The 21643-nt window shown below is 42.8% G+C and overlaps 2 protein-coding genes across 4 annotated transcripts in view; both read right to left on the bottom strand.

Moving 5' to 3' along the window:
* LOC110531757 (UTP--glucose-1-phosphate uridylyltransferase) overlaps window positions 1-8911 on the bottom strand; it is a 59385-nt gene extending 50474 nt beyond the window's left edge. Inside the window, exon 1 of one of the 3 annotated variants that reach the window (XM_036987739.1) lies at window positions 8893-8911. Coding sequence is in view for 2 of the 3 variants with exons in the window: in XM_036987726.1 (XP_036843621.1) it covers window positions 7455-7473 (19 nt within the window). In the remaining variant the exon portion in view is untranslated. Of the gene's footprint in view, window positions 1-7454; window positions 7824-8892 lie in introns of those variants that run through there. The other 2 variants (XM_036987726.1, XM_036987722.1) reach the window with 2 other exon arrangements.
* Window positions 8912-10439: 1528 nt separating this feature from the next.
* LOC110531764 (malate dehydrogenase, cytoplasmic) lies at window positions 10440-21294 on the bottom strand. Its single transcript, XM_036987749.1, has 10 exons — window positions 21076-21294; window positions 19724-19825; window positions 18938-19034; window positions 16943-17118; window positions 12762-12884; window positions 12456-12554; window positions 12266-12343; window positions 11911-12024; window positions 11045-11134; window positions 10440-10736 (listed from the first exon to the last, which is right to left on the bottom strand). The coding sequence occupies exons 1-10, from the start codon at window positions 21277-21279 to the stop codon at window positions 10614-10616; spliced, it is 1206 nt and encodes a 401-aa protein (XP_036843644.1). The 5' UTR covers window positions 21280-21294; the 3' UTR covers window positions 10440-10613.
* Between the last annotated feature and the right edge of the window lie 349 nt (window positions 21295-21643).

The following is a 21643-nucleotide window of genomic DNA, read 5'->3' as shown; positions in this document are numbered from 1 at the left end:
CATGGGGTTGTAGATGATGTTGTAGATGATGGGTCTCCCTATAACATGGGGTTGTAGATGATGGGTCTCCTTATAATATGATGTTGTAGATGATGGGTCTCCGTATAACATGGGGTTGTAGATGATGGGTCTCCCTATAACATGGGGTTGTAGATGATGGGTCTCCTTATAATATGATGTTGTAGATGATGGGTCTCCGTATAACATGGGGTTGTAGATGATGGGTCTCCCTATAACATGAGGTTGTAGATGATGGGTCTCCCTATAACATGGGGTTGTAGATGATGGGTCTCCTTATAACATGGGGTTGTAGATGATGGGTCTCCTTATAACATGGGGTTGTAGATGATGGGTCTCCCTATAACATGGGGTTGTAGATGATGGGTCTCCCTATAACATGGGGTTGTAGATGATGGGTCTCCCTATAACATGGGGTTGTATATGATGGGTCTCCCTATAACATGATGTTGTAGATGATATTGTAGATGATGGGTCTCCCTATAACATGGGGTTGTAGATGATGGGTCTCCCTATAACATGGGGTTGTAGATGATGGGTCTCCGTATAACATGGGGTTGTAGATGATGGGTCTCCCTATAACATGAGGTTGTAGATGATGGGTCTCCCTATAACATGGGGTTGTAGATGATGGGTCTCCTTATAACATGGGGTTGTAGATGATGGGTCTCCTTATAACATGGGGTTGTAGATGATGGGTCTCCCTATAACATGGGGTTGTAGATGATGGGTCTCCCTATAACATGGGGTTGTAGATGATGGGTCTCCCTATAACATGGGGTTGTAGATGATGGGTCTCCCTATAACATGATGTTGTAGATGATGTTGTAGATGATGGGTCTCCTTATAACATGGTGTTGTAGATGATGGGTCTCCTTATAACATGGTGTTGTAGATGATGTTGTAGATGATGGGTCTCCTTATAACATGGGGTTGTAGATGATGGGTCTCCCTATAACATGGGGTTGTAGATGATGGGTCTCCCTATAACATGGGGTTGTATATGATGGGTCTCCCTATAACATGATGTTGTAGATGATGGGTCTCCCTATAACATGATGTTGTAGATGATGGGTCTCCCTATAACATGGGGTTGTATATGATGGGTCTCCCTATAACATGATGTTGTAGATGATGGGTCTCCCTATAACATGGGGTTGTAGATGATGGGTCTCCCTATAACATGGTGTTGTAGATGATGGGTCTCCCTATAACATGGGGTTGTAGATGATGGGTCTCCGTATAACATGGGGTTGTAGATGATGGGTCTCCCTATAACATGATGTTGTAGATGATATTGTAGATGATGGGTCTCCCTATAACATGGGGTTGTAGATGATGGGTCTCCCTATAACATGGGGTTGTAGATGATGTTGTGATGATGGGTCTCCCTATAACATGGTGTTGTAGATGATATTGTAGATGATGGGTCTCCCTATAACATGATGTTGTAGATGATGGGTCTCCCTATAACATGGTGTTGTAGATGATGGGTCTCCCTATAACATGGTGTTGTAGATTATGGGTCTCCCTATAACATGATGTTGTAGATGATGTTGTAGATGATGGGTCTCCCTATAACATGGGGTTGTAGATGATGGGTCTCCCTATAACATGGTGTTGTAGATGATAGGTCTCCTATTAACATGATGTTGTAGATGATGTTGTAGATGATGGGTCTCCCTATAACATGATGTTGTAGATGATGGGTCTCCCTATAACATGGTGTTGTAGATGATGGGTCTCCCTATAACATGGTGTTGTAGATGATGGGTCTCCCTATAACATGGTGTTGTAGATGATGGGTCTCCCTATAACATGGTGTTGTAGATGATGGGTCTCCCTATAACATGGTGTTGTAGATGATGTTGTAGATGATGGGTCTCCCTATAACATGGTGTTGTAGATGATGGGTCTCCCTATAACATGGTGTTGTAGATGATGGGTCTCCCTATAACATGGGACTGTAGATGATGGGTCTCCCTATAACATGGGACTGAAGATGATGGGTCTCCCTATAACATGGGACTGTAGATGATGGGTCTCCCTATAACATGATGTTGTAGATGATGGGTCTCCCTATAACATGGTGTTGTAGATGATGTTGTGATGATGGGTCTCCCTATAACATGGGGTTGTAGATGATAGGTCTCTCTATAACATGGGGTTGTAGATGATGGGTCTCCCTATAACATGGGGTTGTAGATGATGGGTCTCCCTATAACATGGGGTTGTAGATGATAGGTCTCTCTATAACATGGGACTGTAGATGATGGGTCTCCCTATAACATGGTGTTGTAGATGATGGGTCTCCCTATAACATGGTGTTGTAGATGATGGGTCTCCCTATAACATGATGTTGTAGATGATGGGTCTCCCTATAACATGGTGTTGTAGATGATGGGTCTCCCTATAACATGGTGTTGTAGATGATGGGTCTCCCTATAACATGGGACTGTAGATGATGGGTCTCCCTATAACATGGGACTGAAGATGATGGGTCTCCCTATAACATGGGACTGTAGATGATGGGTCTCCCTATAACATGGGACTGTAGATGATGGGTCTCCCTATAACATGGGACTGTAGATGATGGGTCTCCCTATAACATGGGACTGTAGATGATGGGTCTCCCTATAACATGGGGTTGTAGATGATGGGTCTCCTTATAACATGGGGTTGTAGATGATGGGTCTCCCTATAACATGATGTTGTAGATGATGGGTCTCCCTATAACATGGTGTTGTAGATGATGGGTCTCCCTATAACATGGTGTTGTAGATGATGGGTCTCCCTATAACATGGTGTTGTAGATGATGGGTCTCCCTATAACATGGGACTGTAGATGATGGGTCTCCCTATAACATGGGACTGTAGATGATGGGTCTCCCTATAACATGGGACTGTAGATGATGGGTCTCCCTATAACATGGGACTGTAGATGATGGGTCTCCCTATAACATGGGACTGTAGATGATGGGTCTCCCTATAACATGGGACTGTAGATGATGGGTCTCCCTATAACATGGGACTGTAGATGATGGGTCTCCCTATAACATGGGGTTGTAGATGATGGGTCTCCCTATAACATGATGTTGTAGATGATGGGTCTCCCTATAACATGATGTTGTAGATGATGGGTCTCCCTATAACATGATGTTGTAGATGATGGGTCTCCCTATAACATGATGTTGTAGATGATGGGTCTCCCTATAACATGATGTTGTAGATGATGGGTCTCCCTATAACATGGGGTTGTAGATGATGGGTCTCCCTATAACATGGGGTTGTAGATGATGGGTCTCTCTATAACATGATGTTGTAGATGATGTTGTAGATGATGGGTCTCCCTATAACATGGGGTTGTAGATGATGGGTCTCCCTATAACATGATGTTGTAGATGATGTTGTAGATGATGGGTCTCCCTATAACATGATGTTGTAGATGATGTTGTAGATGATGGGTCTCCCTATAACATGGGACTGTAGATGATGGGTCTCCCTATAACATGGTGTTGTAGATGATGGGTCTCCCTATAACATGGGACTGTAGATGATGGGTCTCCCTATAACATATCTATGAGATTAGTAACAGTCTAGTCTAGTAGCTCCCCATCTCCCTATAACATATCTATGAGATTAGTAACAGTCTAGTCTAGTAGCTCCCCATCTCCCTATAACATATCTATGAGATTAGTAACAGTCTAGTCTAGTAGCTCCCCATCTCCCTATAACATATATATGAGATTAGTAACAGTCTAGTCTAGTAGCTCCCCATCTCCCTATAACATATATATGAGATTAGTAACAGTCTAGTCTAGTAGCTCCCCATCTCCCTATAACATATATATGAGATTAGTAACAGTCTAGTCTAGTAGCTCCCCATCTCCCTATAACATATCTATGAGATTAGTAACAGTCTAGTCTAGTAGCTCCCCATCTCCCTATAACATATCTATGAGATTAGTAACAGTCTAGTCTAGTAGCTCCCCATCTCCCTATAACATATATATGAGATTAGTAACAGTCTAGTCTAGTAGCTCCCCATCTCCCTATAACATATCTATGAGATTAGTAACAGTCTAGTAGCTCCCCATCTCCCTATAACATATCTATGAGATTAGTAACAGTCTAGTAGCTCCCCATCTCCCTATAACATATATATGAGATTAGTAACAGTCTAGTCTAGTAGCTCCCCATCTCCCTATAACATATCTATGAGATTAGTAACAGTCTAGTCTAGTAGCTCCCCATCTCCCTATAACATATATATGAGATTAGTAACAGTCTAGTAGCTCCCCATCTCCCTATAACATATATATGAGATTAGTAACAGTCTAGTCTAGTAGCTCCCCATCTCCCTATAACATATATATGAGATTAGTAACAGTCTAGTAGCTCCCCATCTCCCTATAACATATCTATGAGATTAGTAACAGCCTAGTCTAGTAGCTCCCCATCTCCCTATAACATATCTATGAGATTAGTAACAGTCTAGTCTAGTAGCTCCCCATCTCCCTATAACATATATATGAGATTAGTAACAGTCTAGTCTAGTAGCTCCCCATCTCCCTATAACATATCTATGAGATTAGTAACAGTCTAGTCTAGTAGCTCCCCATCTCCCTATAACATATATATGAGATTAGTAACAGTCTAGTCTAGTAGCTCCCCATCTCCCTATAACATATCTATGAGATTAGTAACAGCCTAGTCTAGTAGCTCCCCATCTCCCTATAACATATCTATGAGATTAGTAACAGCCTCGTCTAGTAGCTCCCCATCTCCCTATAACATATCTATGAGATTAGTAACAGCCTCGTCTAGTAGCTCCCCATCTCCCTATAACATATCTATGAGATTAGTAACAGTCTAGTCTAGTAGCTCCCCATCTCCCTATAACATATCTATGAGATTAGTAACAGTCTAGTCTAGTAGCTCCCCATCTCCCTATAACATATCTATGAGATTAGTAACAGTCTAGTCTAGTAGCTCCCCATCTCCCTATAACATATATATGAGATTAGTAACAGTCTAGTCTAGTAGCTCCCCATCTCCCTATAACATATCTATGAGATTAGTAACAGTCTAGTCTAGTAGCTCCCCATCTCCCTATAACATATATATGAGATTAGTAACAGTCTAGTCTAGTAGCTCCCCATCTCCCTATAACATATATATGAGATTAGTAACAGTCTAGTCTAGTAGCTCCCCATCTCCCTATAACATATCTATGAGATTAGTAACAGCCTCGTCTAGTAGCTCCCCATCTCCCTATAACATATCTATGAGATTAGTAACAGTCTAGTCTAGTAGCTCCCCATCTCCCTATAACATATCTATGAGATTAGTAACAGTCTAGTCTAGTAGCTCCCCATCTTCCCTATAACATATCTATGAGATTAGTAACAGTCTAGTCTAGTAGCTCCCCATCTCCCTATAACATATCTATGAGATTAGTAACAGTCTAGTCTAGTAGCTCCCCATCTCCCTATAACATATCTATGAGATTAGTAACAGTCTAGTAGCTCCCCATCTCCCTATAACATATCTATGAGATTAGTAACAGCCTAGTCTAGTAGCTCCCCATCTCCCTATAACATATCTATGAGATTAGTAACAGTCTAGTCTAGTAGCTCCCCATCTCCCTATAACATATCTATGAGATTAGTAACAGTCTAGTCTAGTAGCTCCCCATCTCCCTATAACATATCTATGAGATTAGTAACAGTCTAGTCTAGTAGCTCCCCATCTCCCTATAACATATCTATGAGATTAGTAACAGCCTCGTCTAGTAGCTCCCCATCTCCCTATAACATATCTATGAGATTAGTAACAGTCTAGTCTAGTAGCTCCCCATCTCCCTATAACATATATATGAGATTAGTAACAGTCTAGTCTAGTAGCTCCCCATCTCCCTATAACATATCTATGAGATTAGTAACAGTCTAGTCTAGTAGCTCCCCATCTCCCTATAACATATATATGAGATTAGTAACAGTCTAGTAGCTCCCCATCTCCCTATAACATATCTATGAGATTAGTAACAGTCTAGTAGCTCCCCATCTCCCTATAACATATCTATGAGATTAGTAACAGTCTAGTAGCTCCCCATCTCCCTATAACATATCTATGAGATTAGTAACAGCCTCGTCTAGTGCAACAGTAATACAACAGCTCTATTCCACTACCAGGAAATAGACTTTGACCGGTGAGATCCATTTTGAATAGGCTACATGTCAACACTGTGACTTGTTCTATGGTTTTGGGACATGTGACACTGTCATTTCTAATAAGCTATCACCAGGCAGTGGTTCCTGTATGGTGTGAGTGACTGACAGGGAAATGTTTTAAATTGAACCTTTATTTAACTAGGCAAGTCAATTAAGAACACATTATTATTTACAATGACGGCCTACACCGGCCAGACCCAAACCCAAGACCAAGAACCAAAATTAGTGAGTATATGGCAGGCTGGGGCTACCAAACTGCTGCCCTGATTGGACAACAACAGCAATGAGTAGCCCAACTAGAGGCTGAGGCTACCAAACTGCTGCCATGATTGGACAACAACAGCAATGAGTAGCCCAACTAGAGGCTGAGGCTACCAAACTGCTGCCGTGATTGGACAACAACAGCAATGAGTAGCCCAACTAGAGGCTGAGGCTACCAAACTGCTGCCCTATTTGGACAACAACGGCAATGAGTAGCCCAACTAGAGGCTGAGGCTACCAAACTGCTGCCATGATTGGACAACAACAGCAATGAGTAGCCCAACTAGAGGCTGAGGCTACCAAACTGCTGCCCTGATTGGACAACAACAGCAATGAGTAGCCCAACTGAGGCTGGGGCTACCAAACTGCTGCCCTGATTGGACAACAACAGCAATGAGTAGCCCAACTAGAGGCTGAGGCTACCAAACTGCTGCAGTGATTGGACAATGGCAATGAGTAGCCCAACTACTGCATTCTCAAATAACATAAGCTACTATTGTTATATTACTCTAATTATGTCAGAGGAGAAAGAACAGCCATCTCTGGTATGGAGGATTTAGTGGGGGTACCCATTCTTGACCTGTCAGCGTGCAAGTTTGGAATTGGACATTACAGTAAGAAGTGGGAGCTAATTTGTTAGGCCGAGCCTGAGGTCCAATGGTACTAAGGTACCTTTCAAGTGATAGCAACATTCAACCAAGTAGCCTAAGACAATTCATTGTTATTGAATTACATTGAATTCATTTGGGTTAAAAAAATATATACAACAATGTGTACATTGTATTCCCAGAGGATAGTACTTCAAATTATAACACTAGTTGGTACTTTAGACCGTGTCTCCAGACAATGTACAAGTAGAAGCTGTTAAAAATATTGTCAATACATTCATTGTGGTATTCATTCTTCATCATTGTAGTAGGCTGTATCCACACAATCACTTACCTTCAAAATAACGTGCCATATTCCAGAATGTTATAAAGGATCAATAATCAGAAATCACCTATGGAGGTCAAATGTTCTGTACAAATCCAAAATCGGTATTTCCACTAGGCAGCGTATCAAGTTATCAAGGATATTCAACTATAACTATATTGAAACGAAATTGGTCAAATAGTCCAATAAAATGTAAGACATATTCCAGAAGAAAAATTACGTTTTTTTTTTGTTTTTTGTAAAACCCCAAATGGTCATTCAGTCATTCATCTATATGGCCACCCCAGTGCAGAATGGACTGCTGAAGCCATAACTTGCTAGAGCACTCCTCTCTCACAAATGAAATCCTTTTCTCAATTCCTCCACCGCCCGAACTTTCCAAAGCGTGACAACCCGACCTTTAGTCCATCAATCGTTTATCTCCCTTGACTTCAGCCTAATGAAACGCACCCTCCGGCCCGACTGTAGCCTACCTATTGGTATTTATGTAGGCTATATTTCACAAATACAATTAGCCTATGCCTTGTACGGGTTTCGGGTCTGCCCCTTTCCCAGGCAAATAAACCACGTCACATGTCCTCCCGGACTGGCGATGGACCTTTTGGTGCTTTCAAGACAACTTGGAACTAAAAAATAATTTTTAAAAATATATAAAAAAGTCAAAATCATGACGTCAGTGATCTTCAGGTCAAAAATTCGCACCTCAACAAAGATGCCCTTGTTTCCCACTTGGAATTCCAAGTTGGATGACGATTCAAAACTATTTTTTTCCAGTAGGAGCTAGTGTTCTCCCCCCCGAGTTCCCAGTTGTCATGAACGCATTGAAGGCGGAGATTTCACAAGTTCCCAGTGGGTTTGAACGCGGCATTTGCTTCTACTAATATACTCCCTCTCTTGCTTTAGCCTCGCCTCCATGATATCTTATATATATATATATATATATATTAAGATAGCCTAGCGTAGACAATCAGATAGATACAGTAAATCAGTAACATATTAAAGCCAGCATAGACCCGGCCCACACGAATAACCGATCTATAGGTCTAGCCTAACCTTAAAATAAATGTAGCTTAGTGGTACATCGAATGTTAGGTACATTCCCGAATGCAGAACGATGGATGCGGAAATGATGGGGGCAGGTTATTACGTTTTTTTCCACTGTATAGCATAGCATACACATCAAACACGAATTATACATTATTGAAAAAATAACATTGCAACCTTATTACCAGATCAACTGGCTATTGTTTCTATTCGTTTTCCAATACATTCAGAATGTGCTATGACAATGTAGATAGCCTACCCAATAATAGGCCTACAAAGATCAAACCACTCGTAGTGCTATTGGGCTACTCTTGTAACTTCTCTTTTACGACGACAGTTATGATTATTGGCACCCTGCAAGGTATTGGACAATTTATTTGAGCTAATAAATGCATTTCCTTACTGTTTGGCTTGTAGGATGTTGGCGACAGGAAAATCGTGCGATAGGCTTGTCCAAGTATGGACACAACCGCGGAGACCGGTGAAATTAGCGCAACTAATGTCCCTTTGGGAGTTTATTTACATTAAAATGACATGCAACACACTGTATTGAATATTGGGCAGGTACTTTAGTAATTAGGTCACACAAAACACTAATAGATTAATTTGATCAAAATGATATAGAAATGCCATTCCAAATCAAGGACCAATGAAAAGCTTGTATCCGAATGCTGTGGCCAATGAAAATGCAGTTTTTCACGACGTTTCTGAACCCCAAATACCAGAACCACGACATCGATGCCACGTCAATGAACACATTCATACTAACGGGTTCATAGCTAGAGCAGGCCTGGGCAACTCGAGGCCTGATTAGTGTCATACTTTCCCCCCCAGCTAAAATACAGGACTCCAATGATCTTCAGTTTAAAACGCAAATAAAGTTATCAGCTGTGTTTGCTAGGGACAGGGGACACACACACCACTCCGGCCTGGAGTTGCCCATCCCGGAATTAGGCCTACAGGTATTTGGGTTAGAAACCAGACAATTAACATGGAAGTAAAAATGTCAGTTACAGAATGCTTACGAACATGGTCACTCAGTGATTTTAAATAATGTTCTGATTTAATTGCAGTACTTAAGTCCTTACGACTCAAATGGAAGGACCACATCAAAGCAATGCAAGTCAAGGAAAATCTGATATAGGACATTCTGGATGTAAACTATATATAATTTAACATTATGGATCACACTCCCTCCGGCTAATCTTAATATTTGTTTTACTAAATAGTTTATAATAGACGCTGCACTGTTGAAAGGAGAGCTGGCAAGCTAGCACGTCATTATACTGTGGCTAGCTACACTATTCATAGGACTAATAAAATGTTGATTTGTGTAGAAATGCTGAAATTTACTGATTCAGTTGATAAATGTTTTATTGTTTCATCAGGAGTGAGTCCAGGGAGATAATATCCAGAGGTTTGAAACATAATTAACCATTGAAACACTTTACTGTCCTGGGTTTTACAGATTAGAATGTGCTACCCCCTAGTGGCAGGACTATGCCATAACCACCTGCTACGATTATACATCGTAGGATTACAGGCGGTGATCACATTCAGATTGTCAAATATCATAATGGGAAAATGCCAAATAGTAAACAAAACAAAAAAATTAGGGTAAATATTAATTTAACCAAGAGTTGTTTCACAAAAATATTAAGTTAAATCTAGAAACACTATAAGGACTATACATTATTTGCTGATTTTATTGTTCTGACTGAGCAACAATTTAACAGTTGAACAATGATCGTCATAGTAACTACTAGTGCATCAACTACCCATAACAATTCTCCATTCCATGGTAAGCATGGTAACCATCCAAACAGGGATAACCTGTTCAGAAGTGTGTAACATTAATGTTTAGGACACAGAGCTGCAGCAGTGAGTGTATCATGCCATGTTCATGTGCTATCAGAATGACCAGAAACTCAGGTCTAAAAAAAAAAATAATTGCTGTAAAACGTATGAAGTTAAACCGTTCATATGGAACTTCCAAGTTGGATATTCCAGAGTTTCCTAAATTCTGAGTAGCACGTGAATGCAGCATCACAGACGTGAGTCTGGAGGTGTGGGTTCTGCATCCAAGTGCTGTTGCCGGGTTGGTTGCCGTGGCTGGGAGCGTAGTCAAGCGCTGAGGAAGGTGACGGCGGTGTCCCTCTCCTCCACCAGCTCGGCTGCCGTGGCGTCCATCTTGCCTCGGGAGAAGTCGTTGATGGCCAACCCGTCCACAATCTTCCACTGCTTGTCCTGAGGAGAACAAAGACAGAAGAATAATGTATATTGAATAATAGGCCAAAGTGATCAACTTCCCACTGCAACAGGTAGTTGGTCGTAGACTACAGCACCTGTTTGTAGTCAATAGAAGCAGAGCTCTCTGGTTAAGAAGGTGATGACAGCTGATCTTAGAGCACAATTCTGATCTTTCGCCCAATCAGATAAGATCTTTCGCCAATAATTGGGCAAAAGATCAGAATTGTGCTGACAATGTAAACGCAGCCTTAGTATAGAGAGTAGAGAGCAGGTGTAGAGAGCAGAGTGTCAGGGATCTGTCTCACCTTGATGTGAACAGGGAATGAGTAGATGAGGTCTTCAGCGACACCATAGGAGTTACTGCTGGAGTAGACACCCATGGAGACAAACTCTCCCTGCAAACACAAGAGGTCAGAGGTTAGGGCTACGTTCAGGAACCATTAACCTAAAGACAGGCTGCTCCACACTGTGTTCAGGAGCCATTAACCTAAAGACAGGCTGCTCCACACTGTGTTCAGGAACCATTAACCTAAAGACAGGCTGCTCCACACTGTGTTCAGGAGCCATTAACCTAAAGACAGGCTGCTCCACACTGTGTTCAGGAACCATTAACCTAAAGACAGGCTGCTCCACACTGTGTTCAGGAACCATTAACCTAAAGACAGGCTGCTCCACACTGTGTTCAGGAACCATTAACCTAAAGACAGGCTGCTCCACACTGTGTTCAGGAACCATTAACCTAAAGACAGGCTGCTCCACACTGTGTTCAGGAACCATTAACCTAAAGACAGGCTGCTCCACACTGTGTTCAGGAACCATTAACCTAAAGACAGGCTGCTCCACACTGTGTTCAGGAACCATTAACCTAAAGACAGGCTGCTCCACAATTCTCCACCCTCTTCCCAAAGTGTGCAACTGCACACATCTCATAAATGTAACAATGGCCTCCAGCCAAATATTACACCAATCCATGACTGTCTAGAATTGTGGGAGTGCACATTCTGGGAGAAGGGTGAAGAATTGAGATTCATCCATACTTTAAACAGTAGAGTGCCCTATAGATTACGAGTTATTAAATATAGCCTTAAAATGGTTACAATGAAGATTTGGGTAGGGTAAACCAATCCCAAATCTGTATCTTAAAGCCACAGAATTGTCCCACTTAGCTGACCTGAGGAGTGCCTGACCAGATGTCCCTCATGTGATCACAGATAGCCTTGGCTGCAGACATGGCACTGGACAGCTTCCTGGCCGCGATAACCGCAGCACCCCTCTGCTGCACTGTCTGAGGGGGGGGGGGGGGGGAGAGGAGAGGGAGGAAGAGCGATGCCTTACAAAATGTCTCATCCCTACTCCAATAGTCTTCTTCAGCCGTCTCAATTCATCTTTCCAGGATTCCTCTCCCCTTATCAAAACACATGAAGGTCAGAGGTCACTTTCCCTTGGACCATCTCCAATGAGAAGGGGGGGGGGGTTAAAGTTCACACAGCCAGATGAACATTTGTTTCACAGTAGAGTAAACTCACAGAAATGAAGGCCCCTTTGAGCCAGTCATCGTCCTTAACAGCGTCGAAGCAGGCCAGGTCGCTGCCCGCCATGTTGACCTTGGTGTAGTAAAATAACAAGGACATATTGTTAAATAATATTACACATAGTGTAATGCCTTGCAGTAGTGAATACTAATACTTCATAACATTGTGATAAATGATATATTACCTTGCAGTGGTGAACGTCTGGGTACTGGGTGGACGAATGGTTGCCCCAGATGATCACGTTCTTTACCTGGGTGGCTGGCACGCCGCAGCGCATCGCAACCTGGTGGGGGAGGGAGGCAAGAGAGCTGTGTAAGGATGATATTACCCTCTATTAAGATAATCCACACACACTTTATTTGTCCCCATTGAAACTTAAAAAACACCCACTACAGTTCAAGTACAGACAGACTCAGTCATCGTCAGGGATTGGAGTAACTATTCCTTCAAGGGGTTCAAGGGAACAAAGCCCAGTTCTCCACACAGGTACCTGAGAGCGGGCTCGGTTGTGGTCCAGACGGGTCAGGCAGGAGAAGTTCTCTTTGGGGATGGACGGGGCAGACTTGGCTGCGATCAGACAGTTGGTGTTGGCTGGGTTACCTACCACCAGGACCTGACGGAGACAAGGAGAGGCCATGTTATGAAACAGTCGTACACCATACACACCACACACACACAGAGAGCAAGACAGAAAACACCATGGTGATGGGGAGAATCTCCCCTTTCCACTGGGGTCAGTTTGTAGCCCAAACGGTTCAGATACTACAAACAGAAGGTACAGGACGAGTCCCATCAGGCTTGTGGGGCTTGTAGAACAAAACTGAGACCACCCATCATGTTCCTGCGAGTCTCATCGGAGAGTCTCCAAACAGTTTGGATGCTACAGCTGTTTGTGAGAAGACTTATTTTCAGAGTGTCTCATGGTCTGAAACATGACTGCAGATGTGGAAGACTGCCATAGGCGGATTGAGATGCACTACGCATTTTAACTGAACCTTTCTGGGAACGGGGGCAGAATTGAGTTACTCAGGCCCAGAAGGTAGGATATGCATGTTAGTATTGGATAGACAACATTAGTTTCCTAAACTTAAAATTATGTATGCGAGTATAACAGAACTGATATGGCAGGCGAAGACCTGAGGAAAATCCATCCAGGAAATGCTATTATTTTGAAATGGCTGTTTTTCGCCAAGAAAAACACGGTGGTTGGATTAACAAGAAGTTTCTCTTTAAGCCGATGTATAACACCTGTATGTTTCAGGAATTTTTATTATGAGTATTTCTGTTTTTGAATTTGGCACTCTGCAATTTCACTGGCTGTTGGCCAGGCTATCCCTAATAGTTAACAGCAGAGTGATGAGACGTTGAAGGCAACGTGAGACTAAGAGGTCATACCATGCGATTAGTCCATCGGTATATAGCCCACCCAGTGTACATACCTCATCCCCATACTGTTTTTATTTTATTTACTTTTCTGCTCTTTTGCACACCAGTATCTCTACCTGCACATCATCATCTGCTCATCTATCACTCCAGTGTTAGTCTGCTAAATTGTAATTATTCACTCCTATGGCCTATTTATTGCCTTACCTCCTCATGCCTTTTGCACACACACTGTATATAGATTTTTTTTCTTTCTACTATGTTATTGACTTGTTTATTGTGTTATTGGCTTGTTTATTGTTTACTCCATGTGTAACTCTGTTGTTGTCTGTTCACACTGCTTTGCGTTATTTTGGCCAGGTAGCAGTTGTAAATGAGAACTTGTTCTCAACTAGCCTACCTGGTTAAATAAAGGTGTTCTCAACTAGCCTACCTGGTTAAATAAAGGTGTTCTCAACTAGCCTACCTGGTTAAATAAAAAAATATCTATACATTGTTATGAATGTAATAAAATGTACATAGTCATAGTTTGCACTTTTAGTCCAACTTAAATGTTGTCCATTATCAATGTAATATAGCCATGTATTGCAGTGTCTGATTACCATGTAGTAAAATATATTTTAAAGTTACTTGAAACTGGAGCCACCTGTGAGTAGAGGGAAAATCCCAAAGCCTCACTGCCTGACGGGCAAGGTTGAAAACACCATGCTAGACAGTCAGGCAGAGTGTAAGGTTGAAAACACCATGCTAGACAGTCAGGCAGAGTGTAAGGTTTAAGACGCCATGCTAGACAGTCAGGCAGAGTGTAAGGTTGAAAACACCATGCTAGACAGTCAGGCAGAGTGTAAGGTTGAAAACACCATGCTAGACAGTCAGGCAGAGTGTAAGGTTGAAAACACCATGCTAGACAGTCAGGCAGAGTGTAAGGTTTAAGACGCCATGCTAGACAGTCAGGAGAGTGTAAGGTTGAAGACGCCATGCTAGACAGTCAGGCAGGCAGAGTAAGGTTGAAGACGCCATGCTAGACAGTCAGGCAGAGTGTAAGGTTTAAGACGCCATGCTAGACAGTCAGGCAGGCAGAGTAAGGTTGAAGACGCCATGCTAGACAGTCAGGCAGGCAGAGTAAGGTTGAAGACGCCATGCTAGACAGTCAGGAGAGTGTAAGGTTGAAGACGCCATGCTAGACAGTCAGGCAGGCAGCGTAAGGTTGAAGACGCCATGCTAGACAGTCAGGCAGAGTGTAAGGTTGAAGACACCATGCTAGACAGTCAGGCAGAGTGTAAGGTTGAAGACGCCATGCTAGACAGTCAGGCAGAGAGTAAGGTTGAAGACACCATGCTAGACAGTCAGGCAGAGTGTAAGGTTGAAGACACTCTGCCTGCCTGTCTAGCATGGCGTCTTCAACCTTACTCTGCCTGCCTGACTGTCTAGCATGGCAAGGTTGAAGACGCCATGCTAGACAGTCAGGCAGGCAGAGTAAGGTTGAAGACGCCATGCTAGACAGTCAGGCAGGCAGAGTAAGGTTGAAGACGCCATGCTAGACAGTCAGGCAGGCAGAGTAAGGTTGAAGACGCCATGCTAGACAGTCAGGCAGGCAGAGTAAGGTTGAAGACGCCATGCTAGACAGTCAGGCAGAGAGTAAGGTTGAAGACGCCATGCTAGACAGTCAGGCAGAGTGTAAGGTTGAAGATGCCATGCTAGACAGTCAGGCAGAGTGTAAGGTTGAAGACGCCATGCTAGACAGTCAGGCAGAGTGTAAGGTTGAAGACGCCATGCTAGTCAGGCAGGCAGAGTGTAAGGTTGAAGACGCCATGCTAGACAGTCAGGCAGAGTGTAAGGTTGAAGATGCCATGCTAGACAGTCAGGCAGAGTGTAAGGTTGAAGATGCCATGCTAGACAGTCAGGCAGAGTGCAAGGTTGAAGACGCCATGCTAGACAGTCAGGCAGCGTGTAAGGTTGAAGACGCCATGCTAGACAGTCAGGCAGCGTGTAAGGTTGAAGACGTTCTAGCATGGCAGCGTCAGCCTTGCACACTGCCTGAAGACAAGTTAAGTTTTTGCAACAAGGTCACTTGGGGAAGAAATGACAAGGGTGCAGGACAAGTGCCAGCACACACACAAGCAGTCCCACTCGTCAGTCTGACAGCCCAACACCTGTTGCTAGATCAGTGTCCGAGGCCAAAAGGCCTCCTCACAACACACCCACAGTTCCACTGGTACTAGTCGGGACATTCCAGTCCTTGGCGGAGTTCCTACTCTCTACTATTAAAATGACTCATTATAATTCTATAGTTTCCACCATATTCCTCACAACACACCCACAGTTCCACTGGCACTAGTCGGGACATTCCAGTCCTCTCTACTATTAAAATGACTCATTATAATTCTATAGTTTCCACCATTTCCTCACAACACACCCACAGTTCCACTGGCACTAGTCGGGACATTCCAGTCCTCTCTACTATTAAAATGACTCATTATAATTCTATAGTTTCCACCATATTCCTCACACCAGTCCATTTATTTTGTAAATCCATGAAGGTGAGTGTCCAAGTGCACACTTGGGGAGCAGGAGAGAATCAGAATGTCTCCCTTGACTCCTGGGATGGAACCCAGCCAGGGTGGATACAATGTGAGGCTTCTAGACAGAAGTGGACCAACTCCTGGGATGGAACCCAGCCAGGGCGATTACAAAGTTAAGCTTTCAGACCGAAACAGACCAGATAGGTGGGTTAGTGTTAAGACAGGCAGGCAGTTTGATTTTTTAAAATCAAAACACACGCTCACAAAACAAACCCCAAAACAATGCACACACACAATGGCATTCCAGGCCAGTCTTTCCATAGGAATTAAGAGCCCAACACGTGGTGAACTGAATTTCAACAGCTCTGAGGTGCAGCATCACGAGTCCTCTCTAAGGACACATGGCTTACACTATACCACAAACACAGGGTACCTGCTAGTGTTGACAGACAGCCAAGTCTGCATTGACATTTAGGGACACATGGCTTACACTATACCACAAACACAGGGTACCTGCTAGTGTTGACAGACAGCCAAGTCTGCATTGACATTTAGGGACACATGGCTTACACTATACCACAAACACAGGGTACCTGCTAGTGTTGACAGACAGCCAAGTCTGCATTGACATTTAGGGACACATGGCTTACACTATACCACAAACACAGGGTACCTGCTAGTGTTGACAGACAGCCAAGTCTGCATTGACAGTGACCAGACACCCCACACAGACAACAAACCCTGTCTGTTCTGGCTATTATCTCACCTTGACAGTTTTCTTGGCGTACTTCTCCAGCGCGGCACCCTGGCTCTTGAAGATGGCCACGTTAGCCTTGAGCAGATCCTTCCTCTCCATACCCTCTCTCCTGGGCATGGAGCCCACCAGGATAGCAGCGTCCAGGTCCTTAAAGGCAACCTCCTCCTTGTCTGTGGGGATGACCTCTGAAAACAGATGGAATAAACAGGGGCTTTTGTTCAGTCAGTATCAAGTGGTCAGAAAAAGAAAAAAAAGAAAAAAAAAGAAGCATGAAAAGGGGGCGGGACTATCTGAACGTGTCCTATAAGACTACTTGTAGGTTTCTTTCCTTGTTTGTGGGAATGACCTCTAGACGAATCAAAAATACAACAGACCAGGGTTGGTTCAACGGGCAGCACATGGACGACCAACAAACAGAAGGAAAAAAAATGGATAATAAAAGACCACTTAATCGTTTAAGGTTTTACTATAGTGTTGTCTAATTCATCTCTACAGGCTCGGTGGGTCCCTTACAGGACGGTTGAGCTAACATAGGCTAATCACATTAGCCTGAGGTTGTAAGTAACAAGAACATTTCCCAGGACAGACATATCTGATATTCACAGAAAACTTCAAATCTTGTTAATCGCTAACTGCACTGTTCAATTTACAGTAGCTTTTACTGAAATAATACCATGCTATTGTTTGAGGAGAGCACACAGTTATGAACTTAAATGTATTAATAAACCAATTAGGCACATTTGGGCAGTCTTGATACAACATTTTGACCAGCAATGCAATGTTCATTGGATCAGTCTAAAACTTCACACATACACCGCTGCCATCTAGTGGCCAAAATCTAAATCGCACCTGAGCTGGAATAAAACATGGCCTTTGTCTTGCATTTCAAAGATGGTACAAAAACAGCATGTTTTTTTTCTTTGTATTGTCTTTAACCAAATCTAATGTGTTATATTATCCTACATTATTTTGACATTTCCACAAACTTCAAAGTGTTTCCTTTCAAATGGTATCAAGAATATGCATATCCTTGCTTCAGGTCCTGAGCTACATGCAGTTAGATTTGAGAATGTCATTTTAGGCAAAAATAGAAACAAAAAGGGGGGGGGGGGGGGGGGGGGGGTAATTATGATCGAGGACAGCAGGAATTTGTTTTTAAGGGGTGCTTTATTAGGCTCAGTCCTTCAAGCACAACGTTTTGGACATGAACGCTCTTGACAATGAAAGTGGCCTCTATGGAGAAACAAAGGCTTGGGTTTGTTTTACCCATCACATTGTCAGTGTGGTTTTCCCCATCCCATTCTCCTGTACATTGTCTGTGTGGTTTTCCCCATCCCATTCTCCTGTACATTGTCTGTGTGGTTTTCCCCATCCCATTCTCCTGTACATTGTCTGTGTGGTTTCCCCCATCCCATTCTCCTGTACATTGTCTGTGTGGTTTTCCCCATCCCATTCTCCTGTACATTGTCTGTGTGGTTTTCCCTGTTTCAATCCCCATCTTGTCACAACACCTGACATTGTCATCAGCTCAGTCACACCTTATTTGCTTTTACAGTTAGTTTTAGCAAACCCTGTATTGATCCCTTTGTTCTGCTACTGTTGTCTGTGGGACAGACTTGCCAGTTAACTGCTTTAAAGGGATACTGCGAGATTATGGCAATTCTGAAAATCCCACCGATCTGGCAAACACCTTAAAAATATTTGAAAGAATTTAAATAGTGCTTGAACCCAGATCTGGTTGGGACACAGGGTCACCACACTATAGACATCCCCCACCCCACATTGAAAATTGTCTTTGCAACACACCATACACACAGAGAACATTGTCTTTGCAGCCCTGAGCGTTAATACTGGGGCCTCACAGCCGAGGTGAGAACAAAGCAAGGACACCACCATTGACCACAGAAAAATACCAGTCACAATGGAGATGGAGATACTACTGGTGCCTCACAACTAAAGCAAAGCCACGTCAAGCCAGTGAGTGTTGTCTGCCCCATGGTTTACCTCTGAGGAGTGGGAGGGCACAGTCCTGTAGCTCCATGACCACGCCATCCAGGACTGGCAACATGGGGGTGATGTCCAGCAAGATCAGGGTGATTGGCTGAGAGGAGAGACCATGAAATGACAGGAGTAGATAAATGAGTAGGATCTATTGATCTTTCCGTTGACTTACAGGCTGGTAGATTGCTAACTGATTGTATGATGATTACTACATTGACAACACTGCTTGTTATGACTATTAGAAGGGAGTGTTAGGTCTATGTACCTGCCAGTAGGCTGTATGCTAGTGGTTCTATTTCAGGCAATTCAAGGACACTAAAGCCTTTTTTATTTTACCTTTATTTAACTAGGCAAGTCAGTTAAGAACAAAATCTTATTTTCAATGACGGCCTAGGAACAGTGGGTTAACTGCCTGTTCAGGGGCAGAACGACAGATTTGTACCTTGTCAGCTCGGGGATGTGAACTTGCAACCTTCCGGTTACTAGTCCAACGCTCTTAACCACTAGGCCTTGAGTGAAGCTTTGCAGGTTGTGTGACTGAAGGGGTAGTGTGTGATGCTGCATGTTGCCCATCAGTCATGATTTTATATTTTATTTAACTGACACAGGAGGTATCTGACATGGCACCCTATTCCCTATATTGTGCACTCATTTTGACCAGAGCAAATAGGGTAAGTAGTGGACTATATGGGGAATAGGGTGTAATTTCAGACAATAGACAACCCCTAACAGGATCAGCTGGGATGTTACATAATGCAAGTCAAGCCAAAGCTTCTTCCTTCCCTCTACCTGATCTTTGCCGAACACATCTCCCTTGGCGATGCCAAACAACAAGGAGTACGCAATCTGCCCAGCAGCGCCGGTCACCAGAACACGAACAGGTTCAGCAGACTGCAACACAAGACACAGAAACACAGATCTGGGTCCTATTCATTAGGGCACATTACACATAGGTGATTTAGACACTTATCCAGAGTGAATTAGTCTAAAAACCTGTAGTAAAATGATTCACAATGGAATACAAAATGTGTATTTATTTTTGGACATGTTCAGATAGTAAGTCCCCGTTTCAGTTCATTTTCTTCCATTTGTTGACAAAAGAACACAACCAAGCACTGACACATGTTTTGGTCCTCGTCACTGGAATTTCAGGGGCACATTTTAAAATATTGGAGGTGAACCAGGCATTACTTGGGAGTTTGAGGAAATGATCCAGCTAGGGAAACCATTTGGGAAGTTTAACAATAATATCAATGTTATGTAATATCAGTGAGCTTGTATAGCAAAAACAGTCAACAACAGTCAGGTAAAAATGAGGTGTGGGAATGGGAATGAGGTGGGAATGAGAATGAGGTGAGTGGGATACCTTTGAGGAATTGGCTAAGAGTTCACTCGTAAAGTGACAGTCAGTGACAATACTAGAGAGAACTGTACTAGAATTGTAGCTCTTCTCCAACAATGATATTCCATATGGGATCCGTGACCGGACAATGTCGGAGTGGGGATTTATTAACTCACGAGGTAAGCCACGGTGAATTTAAAAATAGATCTCACTCCTCGAGCCATCTGAGACGAGATATTTATAGCTACTGTAGAAAACTGTCACCATTAATTCAACCTTTTCCCTTTCACACAAATGTAGAGTCCAAAAACAAGAAATTGCATTTTGCTGGGGAGAAAGTCGCATGCCATAATTAGACAACTTACTTAGATAACGTTAGGCCACATCAACACATTCTGCCAATTTGACCTTGTCAAATAAATGTAGACACATGTGCATACTACACAACTGTCGAAATGAGATTATACTAGAATGTGCCAAATTGACTGGCACATTGCCAACAAGGAATTAGAGCCTGTACTCCTTCCAACTTGTCTTTAAACATCATATCACAATCAAACGTCGTTTTACAAACATGTTTAAATTGATACAAAAGTTGGTTACCGGTAGCTAACTAGCTACTGTATAAATTAGGTTAGCTAAATTACTTGCAGAAGCAAGCGTTGGTTGCTGGCAACAAGCGAACGAAAAGCCACCTCGCTGTCAGCGTACTACTATAGCAGTTGTGTGCATTTATCATTTCAGTAAAGCTAAAGTTCCGTAAACAAAGTTAATACAACTTTTTTTGTTTGTTACTTACCATCTTTGTATGGTAACTTGGACTATCCTCCCACTGTTCTAGCAACAAGAGGTCACCCCTATTTCTTGAAATCAGAGTGGTCACGAGGTGGCCAGTCAATCGTTTATAGGCATGCGCCGCAAAGCTGGTGGCTCTCGGGAAATGTAGTCGGAAATCCTTCAGCCAAAGACAGTAGTACCAAATATTTGTATAACTAACTCTCATTGTTCTATCTGTGATAGTACCAAAGACAGTACAGCACGCTGGGTTAGTTATACACATCTTTGACAGTACAGTATGCTTCAGCTGTGTACGTTGACCTTTTTAAAGTTAATGAGGTTGACAGGGGAATAAATAACTACTTTACCCATCATTCAGTCCTAACATTTAAAGTCCCCTTTTATTTACTAATTACAAAAAGTCCCAAACTGTCTCTTGCATATTTGTATTTGATTGATTTATTCAGTTGAAATAAGGATACTTTAACTTCTGTTGTAAAGCTGTCCTTTTTATGTATATTTTTTATAGAGCTCCGCTGCTAGCCAAAGTTGTCGGAGCAAGTGATGCCAATTAAGCGACTTAGTTGTTA

The sequence above is a fragment of the Oncorhynchus mykiss genome, chromosome 1, assembly GCF_013265735.2.
Source record: "Oncorhynchus mykiss isolate Arlee chromosome 1, USDA_OmykA_1.1, whole genome shotgun sequence".
NCBI classification, from domain to species: domain Eukaryota; kingdom Metazoa; phylum Chordata; class Actinopteri; order Salmoniformes; family Salmonidae; genus Oncorhynchus; species Oncorhynchus mykiss.
Note: the sequence above shows the minus strand (reverse complement) of the source record. Positions and strands in the feature narration are given on the sequence as shown.

Excerpts from the sequence above, each read along its gene's own strand:
- LOC110531764 (XM_036987749.1), bottom strand. The coding sequence starts at position 21,279 with ATGAGAGTTAGTTATACAAATATTTGGTACTACTGTCTTTGGCTGAAG. Across the intron at positions 19,826-21,075 it reads CAAGTTACCATACAAAGATG|TCTGCTGAACCTGTTCGTGT; the intron begins GTAAGTAACAAA and ends CTTGTGTTGCAG. Across the intron at positions 12,555-12,761 it reads ACAACCGAGCCCGCTCTCAG|GTTGCGATGCGCTGCGGCGT; the intron begins GTACCTGTGTGG and ends CTCCCCCACCAG.